At 37.8% G+C, this 17,477-nt stretch overlaps 1 protein-coding gene across 5 annotated transcripts in view; it reads left to right on the plus strand.

The window, feature by feature from the left end:
* TTC3 (tetratricopeptide repeat domain 3) overlaps positions 1 to 17,477 on the plus strand; it is a 201,205-nt gene that overhangs the window by 142,935 nt on the left and 40,793 nt on the right. For 3 of the 5 annotated variants that reach the window (XM_078146523.1, XM_078146524.1, XM_078146522.1), the window contains exons 42-45: positions 522 to 934; positions 6,496 to 6,622; positions 6,802 to 6,993; positions 7,472 to 7,564. In XM_078146523.1, the coding sequence (XP_078002649.1) occupies positions 522 to 934; positions 6,496 to 6,622; positions 6,802 to 6,993; positions 7,472 to 7,564 (825 nt within the window). Of the gene's footprint in view, positions 1 to 521; positions 935 to 6,495; positions 6,623 to 6,801; positions 6,994 to 7,471; positions 7,565 to 8,847; positions 10,913 to 15,631; positions 15,740 to 17,477 lie in introns of those variants that run through there. The other 2 variants (XM_078146521.1, XM_020995827.2) reach the window with 2 other exon arrangements.

Consider the following 17,477-nt stretch of genomic DNA (forward strand, 5'->3'; position numbering starts at 1 on the left):
CATGGGAAAAGGGAATCAATGTTAAGTGTTGAATACGAATTTCTTTTTTAAATTCATAGTTCTAGCATACTTTATATATTTAACATTACTAGAGACTTCAGAAACAATGAGTGATCCGAAGTCCTAGGAAATTTTATGAATTATTTCAGTCAGCATGATACTGTTTAGACTACTATTAAAACTAATTCATTGTCCAGAAGAAGGCTAATGCTTCATTGTTATATGTCATCTTCCTAAAATTGGTAAAAGAAGTATTATACGAACTTATAAAATAAATAAAGTGTAGAATTTTAACTGAAATCAGAATCCTAGCCTTGGCGTATTATAGCCAATAGTTATTTAAAAGAAAATAAAATTTTTGAATGTTTCAGGTGGAAATTTTTAGTTAATTACAATTTGATATGTAAGCTTTCCTTTGTAGTTGTTCATTTTGCTTAAAATACCTGATAGTAGCCAGTCTTTTATGTGTTGGAAAAATTAATTTGTCAATTGATGTGTCTCCTTATAATTTTGTTTCCTAGTTAATTCAAGGCAAGCCTACTCATATTAATGATTCAGCCATTATGACATATTCTACACAAGTTCATCCTCAGTTACTTTCTGAATTTTCTTGTGCTGATGACCAAAGTCCAGTGATTACCCCAACTAATTTATTAGCTGGAAACCAAGCCCTTGCACTTCAGAACACAAGTCTGCATTCTATCAGTGACTGCTCAATGGAGATACCTTCTGTACTTTTACAAGCATCTTATACTGATCCATGTCAGGTCACCCAGCCATCACTGATGGTTAAGAATTCTGAAATGGATACTCAATTGAATCAAAGCTCCAAAGGTGTTGTACAGACATATGCCAGCACTCCAAACCAGCCACAGAAGAATCCTTTTGACAGCGTGATGGAGCATCTGGCAACCATATTCCCAAATTACAGCAGGTATTCTTATCAAAAAGTGGGATTTAATTGAATGATTTTCCAGGCAGGCCTTAGTTTCCTGATGAGTGTCTACGTCCCTAAAGAGAACTGTTGGTATTCCATTATTCCTTTGCTAAAAAATTTTACTAAATAAATTTTTAATATGAAATGAATTTACAGATTATTTTGTATTATTCTAACACAAAACAATCTTATTAAAATACAAAATTTAGGTGCTAATTGATTTACATTTAGCACCACCTTAGCTGATTTGCTGAGATTTTGAAAACTCATGAAGTTGGTGTGATAAAAAATTTTGTGGTTGAATTAGAATGTTTTTGTGTATATACATCTTAATTAGTGAATGAAGTGCATGCTATTAAAGTTCCCCTGATATGCTTCTTATTTAAGGAATACTATATCACAAATAATGTGGCAGTCAGTGGCTACTTACAGCTTGTGAGCTTATGCCTACCTTAAGAGGCATGACTGGTTTTTGCATAGATACGTAGTTAGAAAGGTCATCCCTAATTACACTGCCTTCCAGAGGGATGGATAAATATGGAATAAGCTGGTCTAGAGTGATACTTCAATTAACAAATCTGAGGGGAAAAGAGCATCTTTTTTTTTTTAACAAAGTCATCCTTATGTTACAGTAAATAAGAAAAACTAATCTGCACAAAAATTGGGTCATCAGGAGTGGTAGCTGATAATGAACTAATGGCATTGTCTTAGAGGCAGAGCTCCTGGGGTAGAACTGAGATCAGCCCTGGTCAGAGCCATAATTAGGACAGGGCAGTAGGACTTTGTCCAAAGCAGGAATACCTGGAGAATGGAATAGGATCAGGCTTTTGCTTAGGCAGTAGCAATAACTACCAAGATTCTTCAGGCCTTCTAGAGTCTGTTGCTAAAACAGCCCAACTTCTGACATGACCTGGTGTAGAAAAGGAAGTTAACCAGCCCAAGGCTGTGGTCTCTTCCCTCCCCCCAGAGCTGGCAGCAGAAGTAGGGCCACCATCATATGATACATCTGGTAGTTTGGGGAGATGGGATAGTGCAGGGACCAGCAGTGACCCCTATTCACTCTAAACCATTGATAAGAGAGCCTTTCAGGTCACAAGTATGGTAAAGGGAGATTGTGCCTCTACCCCCCTTGAAGAACTCTCCCTTCCTAGGAATACCTTTGCATCCTTTATTATGTAGACTTAGTTTTTCTTTCTTTCGTAGCTTTGCTTTCCTTGGTTTCAATTTTCCTGAGGCCCAGAGTTGTGAAGTTAGGCATAAGATTAAAAGTGTTGGGCATCCCGTGGAGGCTGAGGTCACTTAAACAATCCCAGGTCCTACAGAGATCAGAGGTTGAGCCACCCCAAAGAGGAGGAAATTGCCTCTAAATCTAAGAGTTTTCAACCTCTCAGCATGGTTTGTTCTGGAAAGGGATGTAGGACACTCAAGGAGGAGCAAGGCAGGAGAGAAAGTTAGCCCCTGATTATCCATCCTTGGGATTTTTTTTAGTCCTTCAAAACTTTGTTCTCCCAAGCTTCTCACACCTTCCCAGAGAGCTGAGGGGGGAGGCCATTGAGCTTAGGACCACAGCATACCTGGAAAGTACAACTGCTGGTGGGGGCAAAATCTCCAGAAGAAACCCCTAAGGTTGGCAAACCAGATTCAGCTATCTGGCTCAAAGCCTTACTTCTGACACCAACTTTGGGGTCTCCTTCTCCTTTGTAAAATGAGATATCTCGAAAAGGTGGTCATAAGGTCTCTTCTAGCTTTAAACTGTCTGTGAAATGTGGGGCTCTGTTTGACTCATCATCCCCCCCGCATCAGTCCTCTGGAGTGAGTGAGTGAAGAGTCTCCCCAGAAGTAGGTTCTAGATACCTTGTCACCTCCATTTTCCTCCAGGGCCAGTATCTGCCCCACCTCTTAACTTAAGGTACCTTAGTGCTAGATGCAAGTTTGAGGTGCCTGCCTAAATGCCCTGACATTTCCATTGTTCCATCTCCTTATAGTTTTGTTTTTCTAGTTAATTCAAGGCTAGCTTCCTTGTATTAATGGTCTAGTCATTTTTTCTAGGGGAGGCTTTACCTCATAGGCAATGGTTGTGTATTTACTACTTAGGATTCACTTCACCACTCTAGGCCTCTGTTTTGTTTTCTTTTTTTAACTATAAAATGAAGGAATGGAATTAGAGGAATCTCCAAAGTCTATGCTAGCTCCAGATTCCATAAGATGCTAATTCCCTGCAAAATAGACACCATCCTCCTAAAAATCTAAAGAAGACGGGTAGGCACAACCAGTCCTACTTGGAGCTGAGGCTTAGGCAATATAGTACCTGTATTGGGAAGAATGGTGTGGGGGTAGCAAGGAAATTAGAGATGCTGCAACACACCCCTATGTCACCTATGTCTTTTCTGCCTCTGACCACAAAGTTTCTAGCAATTATGTGTATCGTTGGAACACATCTTCCTTGTTAAATAGCAACATTAACATGCAAGAGGCACTTGTGAAGTAATGGATACAGAGCTGACTTCCAAAGACTCTAACTTCTAGTTCAGGTCCTGACTCTAACACATACTGTCTGTGTGAGTCTGGGGAAGTCACTTAACTTCATGTGCCCCTGGGCAGCTCTTTAAGAGTACCATCTGCAAAGCAGGTATGCTAATTTTCATTGACTAAAGTTTAAATTAAAGATTTAAAGATTACAGTTTTTTCACTGGAAGTGTCCTTACACAGAAGAAATCTCAGATGCAGTCCAGAAAATTAACATGCACCATAACCATGGAAGTACTTAGTAAAAATACCTTGCATTCCACTGAAACATGTTCACATGGTATCTCATTTTCTAAAATGTTTTTTAATAAAGTTTTAATTGTTTCCTATTAAGGAAGTGGCTATTAGGCATCTCAATTAATATTGATAGTAATATCATCTTTGTTTCATTTTGTCATGGCACCTTTAAATTCCAGTTTTTTATTTCCATATTTTTTTTAAAAAAGTTGTTGATTAAGGAATGCTTCAGTTTCCCCAATAACCTGAAGATTCACCAAAAATTCCATAAGTCCTTTTACCTTCTTTTCTAGGTGGAAGGAACAGTCTAATTTGAAAATAGATAGCACTTGGCTGTGGCAGGAGTACACACATTGTATACTCTATGTAATTTGCTCAAAATTATCCTTTTTCTCCATGTTTGCTGAAAATGAGATACTTAATCCTTTGCCAGTCTTCCTTGTAGTGCCCTGGGAGAATTACTGTGATAAATTGTTTGGTGGTCTTCAACTCTGGAGTTGTTCCTCTTCTTCTCCCCTTGTAAGACAGAGTCTTGACAACCACACACAACTTCCTTTCTCTTTTCTTACTAACCTCTTATATTATCTTACCAACTAGTCTTATTTATCTTGTCTTAACTGTGTGTTCTCCTCAGGACATCTTCAAGTCCTTCCCCTTCAGTTCAAGTCTTCCTCTTTCCTCCCTCCCCTCCCTCTGCCTCTTCTCCTCTCTCTCTCTCTCACTGTCTCTCTCTCTCTCTCCCTCCCCCCCTCTCTTTCTCACACACATGCGCGCGCACACACACACACACACACACACACACACACACACACACACCCCACTCTTAACACTAGCCACTCTCTCCTCTTTTCCTTATCTTGACCTTTTCAGTGTCCTTTGCTAGATCCTCTTCTGGATTGGGGCTTCTTAAATTTCTTCCACTCTCAACCCCTTCAGTGAATGGGGTCATTGGGGTTTAAGAAGTGCTAAAGGGTCTTGAGTGGAAAAAGTTTAAGAAGCATGGATCTAGGTTATGGCCTCTGACTGTAGGTGTTCCACAGGTTTCTGTCCTAGACTCTCGTCTTCTCCTTCTACATTATTTGGCTTGATCTCATCAGTTCCCATGTATTTAATTATCTTCTTCTCTGTGCCAGTGGTGATGATTCCAAATCTGCATAACCTCCCCTAACTTCCAGTCTCACATCTCCAATTGCCTTTTAGACACCTTGAACTGAATGTTACATAGATATCTTAAACTCAACTCATCCAAAAAGGATGAGCCCTAAGCCCTCCTCTCCTCTCCCTACCTTCCTTATTACCAATGAGGGCAACACCATCCCTAGTCTCTCCTTTGCAACTTAGATGTCATCCTCAACTTTTCACTGTCTGTCACCCCCCATATCTAGTCTATTGCCAAGACCAATCAATTTTATCTATGGATCATCGTTCAAATACACTTCCTTCTTACTCTGATACTACTACCACTCTGGTGCAGACCCTTATTATCTCAAGGTTGAACTAACTACTGCAGTGACATGCAGATAGGTCTGTCTTCCTCAAGCCTCCCCCCCTCCCCGACCTGTCCTCCATCCAGCCACCAAAGTGATTTTCCTAAAGCACACATGCAACCATGTTACACACTCCTACCCAGTAAACTCTAGTGGCTTTCTATCACTTTCAGAATAAAATGCAGAATCCTCTGTTTGGAGTTCAAAGCTCTTCATAACCTAGCCCCCCCCTCACCCACCCACCTTTATAGTCTTCTTACATCTTACTCCTTACACTCACTCTTTGGTCCAATGGCACTGGCCTCCTTACTGTGCCAGGAACCAGGCACTCCATCTCTTAGTCCTGGGCATTTTCTCTGGCTGTCCCACATCCCTGGAATGCTTTCCCTCCTAATCTCTGCCTCTTGGCTTCCCTGGCTTCCTTAAGTCCCAACTAAAATCCACAAGAAACTTTTCCCAAATTCTCTTAATTCTAGAGCCTTCTTTATTTTTTTCATTTATCCTCTTGCTTATTTGTCCATGGTAATTTACATACTGTCTCCCTCATTAGATTGTCAAATCCTTGAGGGCAGAAACTGTCTTGCTTCTTTTTATACTGAGTGCTTAGCACATAGTAGGAGAACAAATATTTATTCACTGAGTATATACCCTGCAATCTAGGCAAGCTGGCCTTCTTGTTATTCCTCCTACAAATCACTTCATCTCCTACCTGCATACCTTTGCTATGGTTGACTGCCTCCTCTTTTGAGAATCTATTCCCTCCTTATCTCTGTCTTTCAGAATCCCTACCTTTTCTTCCAGGCCCAGATCAACTGCCACCTACTTACTGTAGTAAGTAGTAGTATTATAGTAAGCCACATGTATGAGGCTTTTCCTTAATGCCCCAACTACTAGTGTCTTTCCTCCAAAATCATCTGGTATTTATTAAGCATATATTATGTGTCAGATGCTATGCTGGGCATTGGGGGAAAAGATATAAATAATCCTCACTCTCAATAAGTTTGCATTCTAACCTGGGAGCCATGTATGTATATAAGTATGTGCAGAACAAACATGAAGAGGACAAATATATTTAAGTAAAAAGTAAATATAAAGTAAACAGGAAACCACCTGTTGGGAGAATCAGGAAAGGCCTCACATAGAAGATGGTGCTTCAGCTGCATCTTGAAGGAAGAAAGGGACTCCATGAAGCAGAGGTGAAGAACAAGTGCAAAATAGGAGCTTTCAAATATTTGTTGAATGACTATTACCTTACTGATTCAGAACACTGACTGCTATTCCTTTGTCACCACTTTCTTTCCCTTTCAGTGTTGAGCTTTTGAATTTTATCCAAAAAGTACAAGATGAAGACAAAACCATAGATGCAAGTTCTGAGTCTGATGAAATTGTCAGAAGTGTAACAGAACTTATTCTAGATGAGCAGAATAAAAAAACGGTTAGTATTTCAGATACAGTAAGTGGTTCTTACTTTATTTGCATGTATTTTTGTAATATAACTAACACTGCTCCAGTTTAAAATATAAGAAGCCGTGAATTCTCTGTTGGAAAAAAATTTTTTGTAATATTGATGCTTTGTTTGGTTTTCTTTTTTTTTTTTCCTAATTTTTTTTTTAGGCAGTTCAAGAAAATGATGTGAAGACTGTATCAAGTGCTGCTGCTGAATCTTCTGGTCTTAGACATTCTGCAGAAAATGTATCAGTATCTAGTCCCTCCATAGGCCCAACTTCCCCAGCAGTTGCCAGCAGACCCTGGCTAGTTGTTGGAGGACCCTCCAAGTCAAAGTGGCAAAAATCAAATGATTCCCCTGTGAGTCTCACTTTTATTTCCTTCCACGCAACTATATGGTTTTCTAATAAGCAAAAATAGTTCCCTTTATTGTTGCTCTTTTTTTGTTGGGGGTTTTTGTTGGTATTTATTTATTTATTTGTTTGTTTTTGTGGTGAGGCAATTAGGGTTAAGTGACTTGCCCAGAGTCACACAGCTAGTGAGTGTTATGTGTCTAAGGCTGGATTTGAACTCAGGTCCTCCTGACTCCAAGGCCAGTGCTCTATCCACTGTGCCACCTAGCTACCCCGGTTTTTGTTGGTTTTTAAACAGAATGGCTTCAGCCCAACTATAAACTTTTACTTCTAGGCTTGGTCTATTCAGCCCTTAGAGCTTTTATTGAAAAATGAATGTTATTTGTATTATAACATTTTATTTCATTGAAAGCTTGAAAGAAGTTCCTGACAAGAAATGTATGTTATAGTTATTTTTCAATGTTTGAATGTCTTTGTTTTCACAGGCCTCCAGTGATGATCCCTGTATAATATGCTATGAAGACCTAAACCAGGAACATGTATGTGAGATGGATTGTGGGCACCAGTTTCATAAATGGGTATGATCTCTATTTGATTGAAAAACAACTGTTAGCATTCCAGGTCTCATTTCCTTTAATGGGGGTGATTTGGGGGAGGTGTGCATTCATGCATGCATCTCTGCATCTAAGTGTTCTAAATTTTTTAAAAACTAATTTTCATGTTATTTGCACTTGTGTCTTTCAAAAATAGTATTCTTATAAAGAAGGTTTAGAAGCCTTCCAGATAGCAAAGTGCTCTGTCTGTGTTCAGGACATTAGGATCTACAGCAGGGATGGCTGGTCTGGAACATGTGGTTCTGACTAGCCATGTGATCTTCAGGCAAGTCAGGTCAGCTTTCTCAGCCTATTTCTTCAGCTCTAAAGCAAGAGACATGGACCAGATGCTATTCTGAGTTCCTCTTTAGTTCCAGAATTCTATGATTGATAAATTTCACATGAGGCCTTGTTAATAAGCTTAGGTCAGGAAGTACTATTACAGGCTTTTTTTAATTAATTTTTTTTCAATCAACAAGAGTCTGCCTTCTCCCCCCTTACCAATGAGAAAGCAAGAAAAATAAAACCCTTTTTATAAACATGCGTAGTCAAGCAAAACAAATGCCCACCTTGCCATTATAAATTTTATCAACTCTGTAATTAAAAATTACAGTTACAAATTAAAATCTATTTGTAAATAGAATATATATACCCAAAAAATGAAAGCATATATTTGTTCTAGTTTATATAGTAAATTAAATATTGGGCAAAGGGATTAGATTTAGAAAGAATCTTAAAGATTATTTAAGTCTAACCCCCCTCCTTTTATAAATGAAGAAACTGAGACTTAAAAAGGTTAAGTTGCTCGCAACTTAATCAATCAGGGCCAGAGGCCGAGGTGTTTATTTATTTACTGGAAGTTATGAGACAGGTTCCTCTTTATAAATGGGTTAGATCAGAGAATCATACCAGTGTGATAGGGAGAAGCCCTGGGGTCAGGCCTACTGGGAGAATGTGCAGTCAAAGTGAGGCCATGAGTCAGAGATCCAAGAAGCCTTAAAAGTAACTCAAAGTGTCAGCACCTGATAAAGTAACCTAATTCTGAGGCAGAAACTATTCTGGGAACTTCTTGTGTGCTTCCTGCCTGGATAGAAATGGCTCCTATGGGGAGCATTGGGCCCCTAAGTCAGGTGTGAGCTCAGAAGTGACATCAGCTGGTTGGGCTGTGAGGACACTATGCCTAAGTGTGAATAGAAATGCCCACTCCAACAGGGTTGAGAGAACAATGTTATGGGCAGGTATTTATGGATTTTTCCCCTTATTTTCAGTGTATTGAGCAGTGGCTTAAAGAACAAAGTACATGCCCAACATGCCGTGAATATGTCCTGTTAGCAGAAGAATTTCCTGCACTTTGTGGATCAGGCCGGCCTGCTTAAAATTTAACAATACCTTACTGCTATTCCATTTAGCCAGAAGTTCCCTAAATATTAATGTTGAACATAGATAACTATATCACAAACACAAAATACACATGAATATGTGAAGCAAGTACATGTATTTGAAGAAAAACTATCATTGTATTACACAATAGTACACAATCACAAAATGACTGATTACTGCTTAACATATGAATGGTATATAAGATTTTTTTTTACTGCTAATTTGGACAAGGAATCAATGTCTGCAAATGAAGTAAGTTTTCCACATCTGTAAAATGTACTCATGGTCTCTAAGGATTTTTCACTTCTAACGTTCTGTGACTCTTTGATCATATCTTTATATATGGCAAAGTGACTAAATTTAGTGTCAGAGTTTTTATTGCAGAGGGAGACACTTCAGGGATTGAAAGGTTCCATTAAGAAATGTATTTTTGAGGGGCAGCTAGATGGTGCAGTAGATAGAGCTCTGGCTCTGGAATCAGGAGGATCTGAGTTCAAATCTGGCCTCGGCCACTTGACACGTACTAGCTGTGTGACTCTGGGCAAGTCCCTTAACCCCGATTGCCTCACCAAAAAGAAAAAAAAAAGAAATGTATTTTGAGTTACAACTTCTAACTTGGCCTGTTAAAGCATCTCATTTTCCCCTTAATAGTTGGGAAAATGTGATTATCTGCTTTGTTCCTTTACCATAATCTACATTAAAAGTAAATTTGAGGAAGCCATGGTTTTATAATCTATACTAAATATTTAAGCATTAGCCTTGATTTTGGATGAAGAATTCTAGTCTTACCCTCTTTCAGCTATTCCAGGCTTAGCTTTGCTTTTTATTTCATGAGTCTCTTCTAAAATGATTTTATGCATAAGTTTATAATCTCCCTAATATTCCTTCCCCCTGTATTTTTATTGGAAATATATTTTATTCAATATTAGTAAAAATACTTAGTTCTCTAAATTGCATAGATTATATATGTTATATACAGGCTACCAGAACCCTGAACTTGGAATTCGTTCTTTAATAATAGGAGTAGAATTTCTTCACACACATGTGATTATTAAGTTTATTCTTTATGCTCACCACATTGTGAGGAGAACAAAGGTTGAATAACATCACCATCGTTCTCTTTCCAAATTTGTTCCTAAATATAGACCACATCCCTAGTATGAAATATCTCTGAAAGGAAATAATTATGGTTGCCCTCATGTTTCACTCAGCCAAGGTATTGGGTGAAGGGAAAAGTTCAGCCTATATTAATATGACATATTAATCCACTTGAAGATTTTACTTCTAAACAACTTTCTAAAACTGGTAAGAAATAAATCTTGAATTTAGTGATTTATAGGCAGAAAGTTTAACTACACTGTCAGTTAATCCTGAATAAATTCCATTTCTCTGAAACTTGAATGGTTGGGGGAAAAAAACACATTTTAAATGTGGTCTGCATTATTTTTGAAATTGGTGGGTGTCTGGGGCAGCTAAGTGGCACAGTGGATAGAGCTCCAGCCGTGATATCAGGAGGGCTTGAGTTCAAGTCCAGTCTCAGATACACAATACACAACACTTAACTAGCTGTGTGACCCTGGCAAGTCACCTAACCCTGATTGCAAAAAAAAAAAGAAAGAAAGAGAAAGAAAGAAAGAAAGAAAGAAAGAAAGAAAGAAAGAAAGAAAGAAAGAAAGAAAGAAAGAAAGAAAGAAAGAAAGAAAGAAAGAAAGAAAGAAAGAAAGAAATTGATGGGTTTCTCTTCTAAATACATTTCATAAATTTTCACATTAATGTTTCAACCACTAGGGCTCATTTCTTACCTAATTGCTTTGTAGAAAATTGAAAACTTAGTGAATTTGCTCAATAAATGCTTATTGAGCACCTATTTTAAAGATTTTTCTTATTCCAGTGAAATCTTGTAATGTGCTGATTGTTGACCCAATAACCTTTAAAATAAATACCACCTAAACATTTTTGTATTCACTAGTTAATGTTTTACTTCCCTTCTCTGATGTTTTAAATCATCTTATCTTCTCGATCACATAATAATGACCTGATCTTAAAATGCTGGGATTCTAGGAGATTGGGCCTTTTGTGGTACATTAAAGAAGCTTTACAAAAGTAGATTTCTTTTCAGAGGAAGATCTGTACTTCATGTAGGAGGCATTCAATGACCCTGGATTCAGGAGGACCTGAGTTCAAATCTGGCCTCAGACACATAACACTGTCTGTGAGACCCTGGGCAAGTCACTTAACCCCATTGCCTAGCCAAAAAAAACAAAAATGGTCTAATCTCCATTGGTGCACTGGAGGACTGTGTCCTCTTCTAGTCTTGTACCTCCCTGGAAAGCATCTTTTCTTAGGAAAAGGGAAATCAGAGCCCCTCTGGGGCAGCCAGCATCCAGAAGGGTGGTAGAACATGGGCTCACAGAAAAAATGATGTGGCAAATGAGAAAGAAAATGACCATGGTGTGCCAGGGGACAGAATTGATCTGCACAATATGACACACAGAGAAATTCATGTCATTGAGCAATGTTTATATCCTCTTTGCCTCCCTCATGAATTGATGCTAAGAGTGAGGCAAAAGCACACAAAAAAGGTAAAAGTACAAGATCTATAAAGTCAGTAACAGAAATTGTTTAAAAGAGGAAACTCAAACTATTGTGGAACACAAAGAAGCTAAAGAAAGAGTAACTAAGTATGCAGACCAGGAATAAAAGTGTAAGTTCAGAATACAGAGAAAGAGATCAAGAAAGTTAACTGAATTGCTCAAAGACAAAGATAGCAGTACAATAATAGCAAGAGACTTTAATGTTCCTCTCTCAGAGGAACTGTACTGTACTGGCCCAGTACAGTAAGCGAAATGACATCCAATACAACATAAGCAAAAGGAAAATTATAGAATTGAAAAAATTGCTGGAGAAATTAGAGCTAAAGGACTTAACGGTACCTTCTGAATAAGACAACTAAGGAATTTTTTAACATATTTCTTATCATCTGATGGCACTTCTACAAAAATTGACCATATGCTGGGATAGAAATTACAAATAAACATAAAAATGCAGGAATATTAATTTATTCTTTATATACCATAACAGTGAATATCATATTAAGAAAGTGCACACACACATGTTGCGGGCTGAAGGTTGAGAGGTTGTGACCCCTCAAAGACTGAAGTACATGGGTCATCTGGAATGAATTCACAGACTCAAGCATTCTTTAAGCCAAGGTGGCAAAGTTCATTGTTATGCTTTTCAGTGGGCAAAGATTTTTAAAGGATCCTGCAAACTTAGAGAGGTATAGTTAAAGTTTATATAGGATAAAATACAATAAAACATGCGCCAAATATGCTAACTAGGGGATTCGGGGTGGGATTAGGGAGTGGTTAAGGAGTGGTCAGTTCTTAAAAGAACATGCACTTCTTGTACCTACTGCGCAGGCGTTTAACCCAGAATTCATTAGGAAAAGCCCACAAGGGGGGCCACATGGAGGTGTGGTTTTAGGCCTGCTACATCACTAAGTCAGTCAGAGTTCAGGGTAACTGAGAGTTGTCCAGTCTGCCACCAATCAGTGTCTTGTTTGACAAGATAGATGTAGGGAGTATACATGTGTCTTAAGTCTAGAATACAGTTAATGAGGAGCCCAGGATGTAGATAATAAGGTAGGGCGATAGGATAGTATAGTAGTGGGTAAGAATGTCTTTATGACCCAGTGCAAAGCCAGTTTAAACTAATAAATCCTTCAGGTGCTGTTAGGAACAGCACCAGGGAGAGAGATAAGGGTCTTGCTGGGGCCCACTCATGAGTAATTGCTAGGCACAGTGTCCTTGGGCTGGGGAGAAACTGTCAGGGACAGTGTTTCTGAGGCTAGGGAGAAATTGGGGTCCAAGTACAAGCACCCAGACACAAGCACCCAAGCACCCCGTCTCACACACGCACAAAAGATCTAAATGGAGACAACAACATAATCCTAAATACCTAGAGGATCAAGGAATAAGTCAAAGAAGTAATTAATGATTATATGAAAGAGATAATGAGACAATATACCACATTTCTGAGATGCACATAAAGCATTCCTGGGGTGGGGGTTTGGTATAGAGATAAGAGACACACACACACACACACACACACGTGTGTATATATAAATATACACACATTATTATGCACAATTTAAAAAGAGGATTAATGAATTAAATATATATTTCAAAAAATTAGAAACAAACCCAAAATAAGCAAAAGGAAATCTTAAAAATCAGGAGAAATAGATAAATTGGTAAATTGCAAACAGCTACTGCAGAACTGATAAAACTAAAAGCTAGGTTCTTTTAAAAGACTAATAAAGTTGATAAATCTGACCAACCTGATTAAGATGAAGAGATTAGAAAATCAAATCAGCAAAGTGAATATGGTGAAATCACAATAAAACCTGAAGAAATAAAAAAAATTCTGCAAAACCTATTCTGCAGTAGCCAACAAAACTCAGAACACAAAATCAAGAAGTGCCTTCAAAGGTATTAAATAAATCAGTCTCAGAAAAGAAGATAGAAATGGCCATAAAGGAACTTCCAAAGGAAAAAACTCATTGTACTGATGAATTTGCAGAAGAATTCTATCAAATTTTTCAAGAATAATAAGTACTACACAGTTTTTCTCAGAAACTGAGAAGATATTCTGTCAGACTCCTTTTATGAGACAAATGAGGTTCCAGTACCTACACCAGGGAAGGCTAAAGCAAAGGAAAACCATAAACCAATATCATTGAATGAATATGATTCAAAAATTCTTTTAAAATATCCTGTTAGACTACCACAATTCATCCAATAAATCATTATGACCAAGTTGGATTTATTTCAAGGAATCAGGGATGGTTAAATATTAGGAAAACAATCAAAATAATCATCATAATAAAAAAAAATCCACAACCACATGGTTTTCTCATTAGATACAGAAAAAGCCTTTAATAAAATACAAGTCATTCATTCTTTAAAAATAATCTAAGTCACGAAGTATAGCCATAGAGGGACATTTTTTAGCATCATGAAAAATATTTCTCTAAAACCAGAAATGTATCATATACAATGGTGATACAGTAGAAACTTTCCCAATAGATACGCAACAAAGCAAGAGTGCCTACTATCCTCCCTATTATTTTATATAGTTCTAGGAATGCTATCAATAAAATAAGATAAAGAAAGGAACAAAGGTAGGTATGGTTAAGGAAAGTTCTATAAAGAATTGCAAACTATTAACATGAAAGAATACTCCAAATCACTAATAATGAGAGAAATGTAAACCAAAACAACTTTGAGGTTTCACTTCATACCCTGCAAATTGGAAAGAATGACAAAAGATTCCCACCCCCCTCCCAAAAAAAAGGAGGGGTTGTGGAAAGACAGGAGCAGCAAAATTCATTATTGGTGGAGTTATGAGTTGTACAATCATTCTGGAAGGAAATTTGGAATTATGCAAATAAAGTAGCTAAAATGATCATACCCTTTGACCTATGTTATTAGACACATAATCCAAGGAAATTGTTGACAAAAAAGGTTCCATGTACACCAAGATATTTGTAGCTGCACTTTCTGTGGTAGAAAAGAGCTGCAAAGTAAATGTCCATTGCTTTGGGGAAATGACTAAACAAAGTTGTGGTGCATGAATGTAATAGCATAATACTGTACTTATGAAGAAAAGAATGATAAATACAGAGAAACATGAAAAAGTTTAAATGAACTGATACAAAATGAGGTAAACAGCGAAGAAAACAATGTACACTACAACAGTCAATTTTGCAAAATTGCATAGAACAGGCTTGATCCCAAAAAAAGAGCTAAAGACATTTGCAGCACAGTAGGGAAAAATCCACAGGCATGAAATACTGTATATATTTTGTCATTGATTGGATCAGTGTTGCTGATTTTTTTTCTCTTCCTCTTTTTTAAAAAATTCTTTATTATAAACAGTATCATTGAGAGATACAGGCAAAAATCTTGGCAATGTGAAAACAAAAGATATCTCCAAAAAATCTAGTGCTTTACCATATAATAAGCACTTTTCCATTCACTTCAAAAGATTGACCTAGAAAATGAACTAATGCATTGTTTTTCTCAGACTGAAGATCAATGTATCTCCATCTCTAATACTTTCTTTAAAAGAGTGATTAAACTTTCCTCACAATTGGGAATTAAATTTCGAATTGCTAAATAGCTTCAAAACAGCCTCTGTTAAAGGAAATACATTGTTAAGTGAACCAGTGGTCTGTTCTGTCTAGTGCTTAATACATAGTAGTTGCTTAATAAATTGATTGAATTTCTTCTGTCCTCTCCCTCCTATCACTTTTAGTGTCAAAGCAAGGACTTAAAATAGTTCTTCTGACTCTCAAGTCCATTTTACTTTTCTCAGTTGTCATTTATGAATGTCTTTGATTGGCAAAGTTTTACCTCTAAGATTAACATAAGATCTAGTTGAGGATGGCTATGTAAGAGGGTGTGTGTGTGTGTGTGTGTGTGTGTGTGTGTGTGTGTGTGTGTGTGTGTGTGTGTGTGTCTCCCATATAGGTTATATGTACGCACTGTTTTTGCCAAAAGGTGGCTCTTCCCAGAGAGTCATGAATTGATATTTATGGAATCTCATCCACCCCTCTTCAAAGGAGACTTTACTACTAGGAGGGTACTCTTTCTGTTCTCTCCTCAGAGTGTGGATACCAGACTAGAATTAGATCTATCTACCTCCTCTATTGCTAGTCTAGAGGAATGAGTTTTGGGGTTCATACTGCCTTTCCTGTTTGAAGTTCCTTAACAGGTAAGGAGTGTTTCAAAGCTTGTCTCCCTACCAAATGCTAGCTACTCCAAGACCATGATAATGGAGCCCATTTATCCAAACTAATGGTAAACAGAAATTAGAGAAATTGTACAGATTAGAATACACCAAACAATACACAGAGTAGATGAACTCTTTTATATCTCAGCTCTACCTGAAGAGATTTCCTAAAGTTTCAAGTGTGGCAAACTGAGCATAAAGACAAGCTCAGTATTCCAGCTTCTTTACATGTCAGATTCCCAAAATCTTTCTCTCCCATCAATAACCTATCTCTGAAGAAATCCTAGAACCAAATGTGTGCTCTCTCAAAGCCAGAATAACTCTCTTCTCCAAATTCTCACCACACCTCAGGAGGGGAGTATTTTACAGAGGCCTAGACTTAAGCTCCAGGTTACAGCTATAGATAGTCTTCCTTCCTTCAGACTTGGCAAACCTGAAAAATGAATGAATGGACATGTATTAAGCATTTATTATATTCCAAGCATTGTGCTAAACACTAGAATCTAGAACAAATACAAGAAGACAGTTCCTTCTCTGAAGCAAGTTATGTTCTAATAGAGGAAGATAACATGTAGGGAAGTGGTAGCCAGGGTAGAGTGTTTTGTTTTGAGAAGTCTATGGGCTGTTAAGTGGAAGCCATGGGCAATTAATGAATATATTCTTTCTAGGGGTGATTATTTGATTAATATTCTCTATGCAGGAAGTGGAAAGAGAGAAGGAATAATCCATAATGGGTACACCAAGGTGACATGGCAGGACGATGGCTAGGACATGTTAAGTTTGGGGCCAGGTACTTCTATAAATGACTATTCCTGGCTATTCTACAGATGACACTCCGTCTCTCCACTTCAGGCATTTTCTCTGGCTTACACCATGCCTGGAACGTTGTTCTGCTGTAACTGCTGAACTCCCTGGCTTCCTTTAAGTCCCAATTAGAATACCACCCTCTATAGGAAGCCTTCCTTAACCCTCTTAATTCTAGTTAATGGCTCTGTTAATTATTTCCTGTTTATCTTTTACCTAGCTTTCTTTGTATATATGTTGGCACGTTGTCTCCCCCATTAGATTGTAAGCTCCTTGAGGGCCAGGACTGTTATCTCTTTTTGTATCTGCCCTTACTGGTGCCTGATACATAGTATGCACTTAATAAATGTTGATTGATTGATTGATTGATTAATTAGATATAACAACAATAACTATAATGTATATAGTGCTTTAGTTGTTACTATCCCCATTTTACAAATGAAAAAACAGACTATGAGAGGTTAAGGGACTTACCTAGGGTCACACAGCTAGTGTGTGTCTGAAACAAGATTTGAACTTGGGTCTTTGTAATTCCAAGGCCAGCACACTATCCTATACATCACTCAGGAGCCCAAAGCTCCACCTTGCGAGCTGGAGTGCCAGGTGTGAGGTAGAAAATAGAGTACAAGAAGATGGCCAGAGGGTGAGGATTTTAGGACTCAATCAATCAGCAAGTATTTATTAAGCACATAGCATGTGCCAGCTACTCTGCTAAAAGTGCTGGAGACAAAATGAAATCCATTCTTACCAAAGGCCGCAAAATCAACAGAAAGTTCTTAGGGTTAATGGTGGATCTGGGGCTCTAAGAAACCTTTATAAAATGATTTATAGACTATGAGGGTCTTCATGGATTTTAATGATTTCTACCTTCAGCACCTCTTGCTTTCTTCTGGGCATTGTCTCTCAGTATACCAGA

This window comes from Phascolarctos cinereus, unplaced genomic scaffold (assembly GCF_003287225.1).
Source record: "Phascolarctos cinereus isolate Bilbo 61053 unplaced genomic scaffold, phaCin_HiC Scaffold_726;HRSCAF=1367, whole genome shotgun sequence".
NCBI lineage: Eukaryota > Metazoa > Chordata > Mammalia > Diprotodontia > Phascolarctidae > Phascolarctos > Phascolarctos cinereus.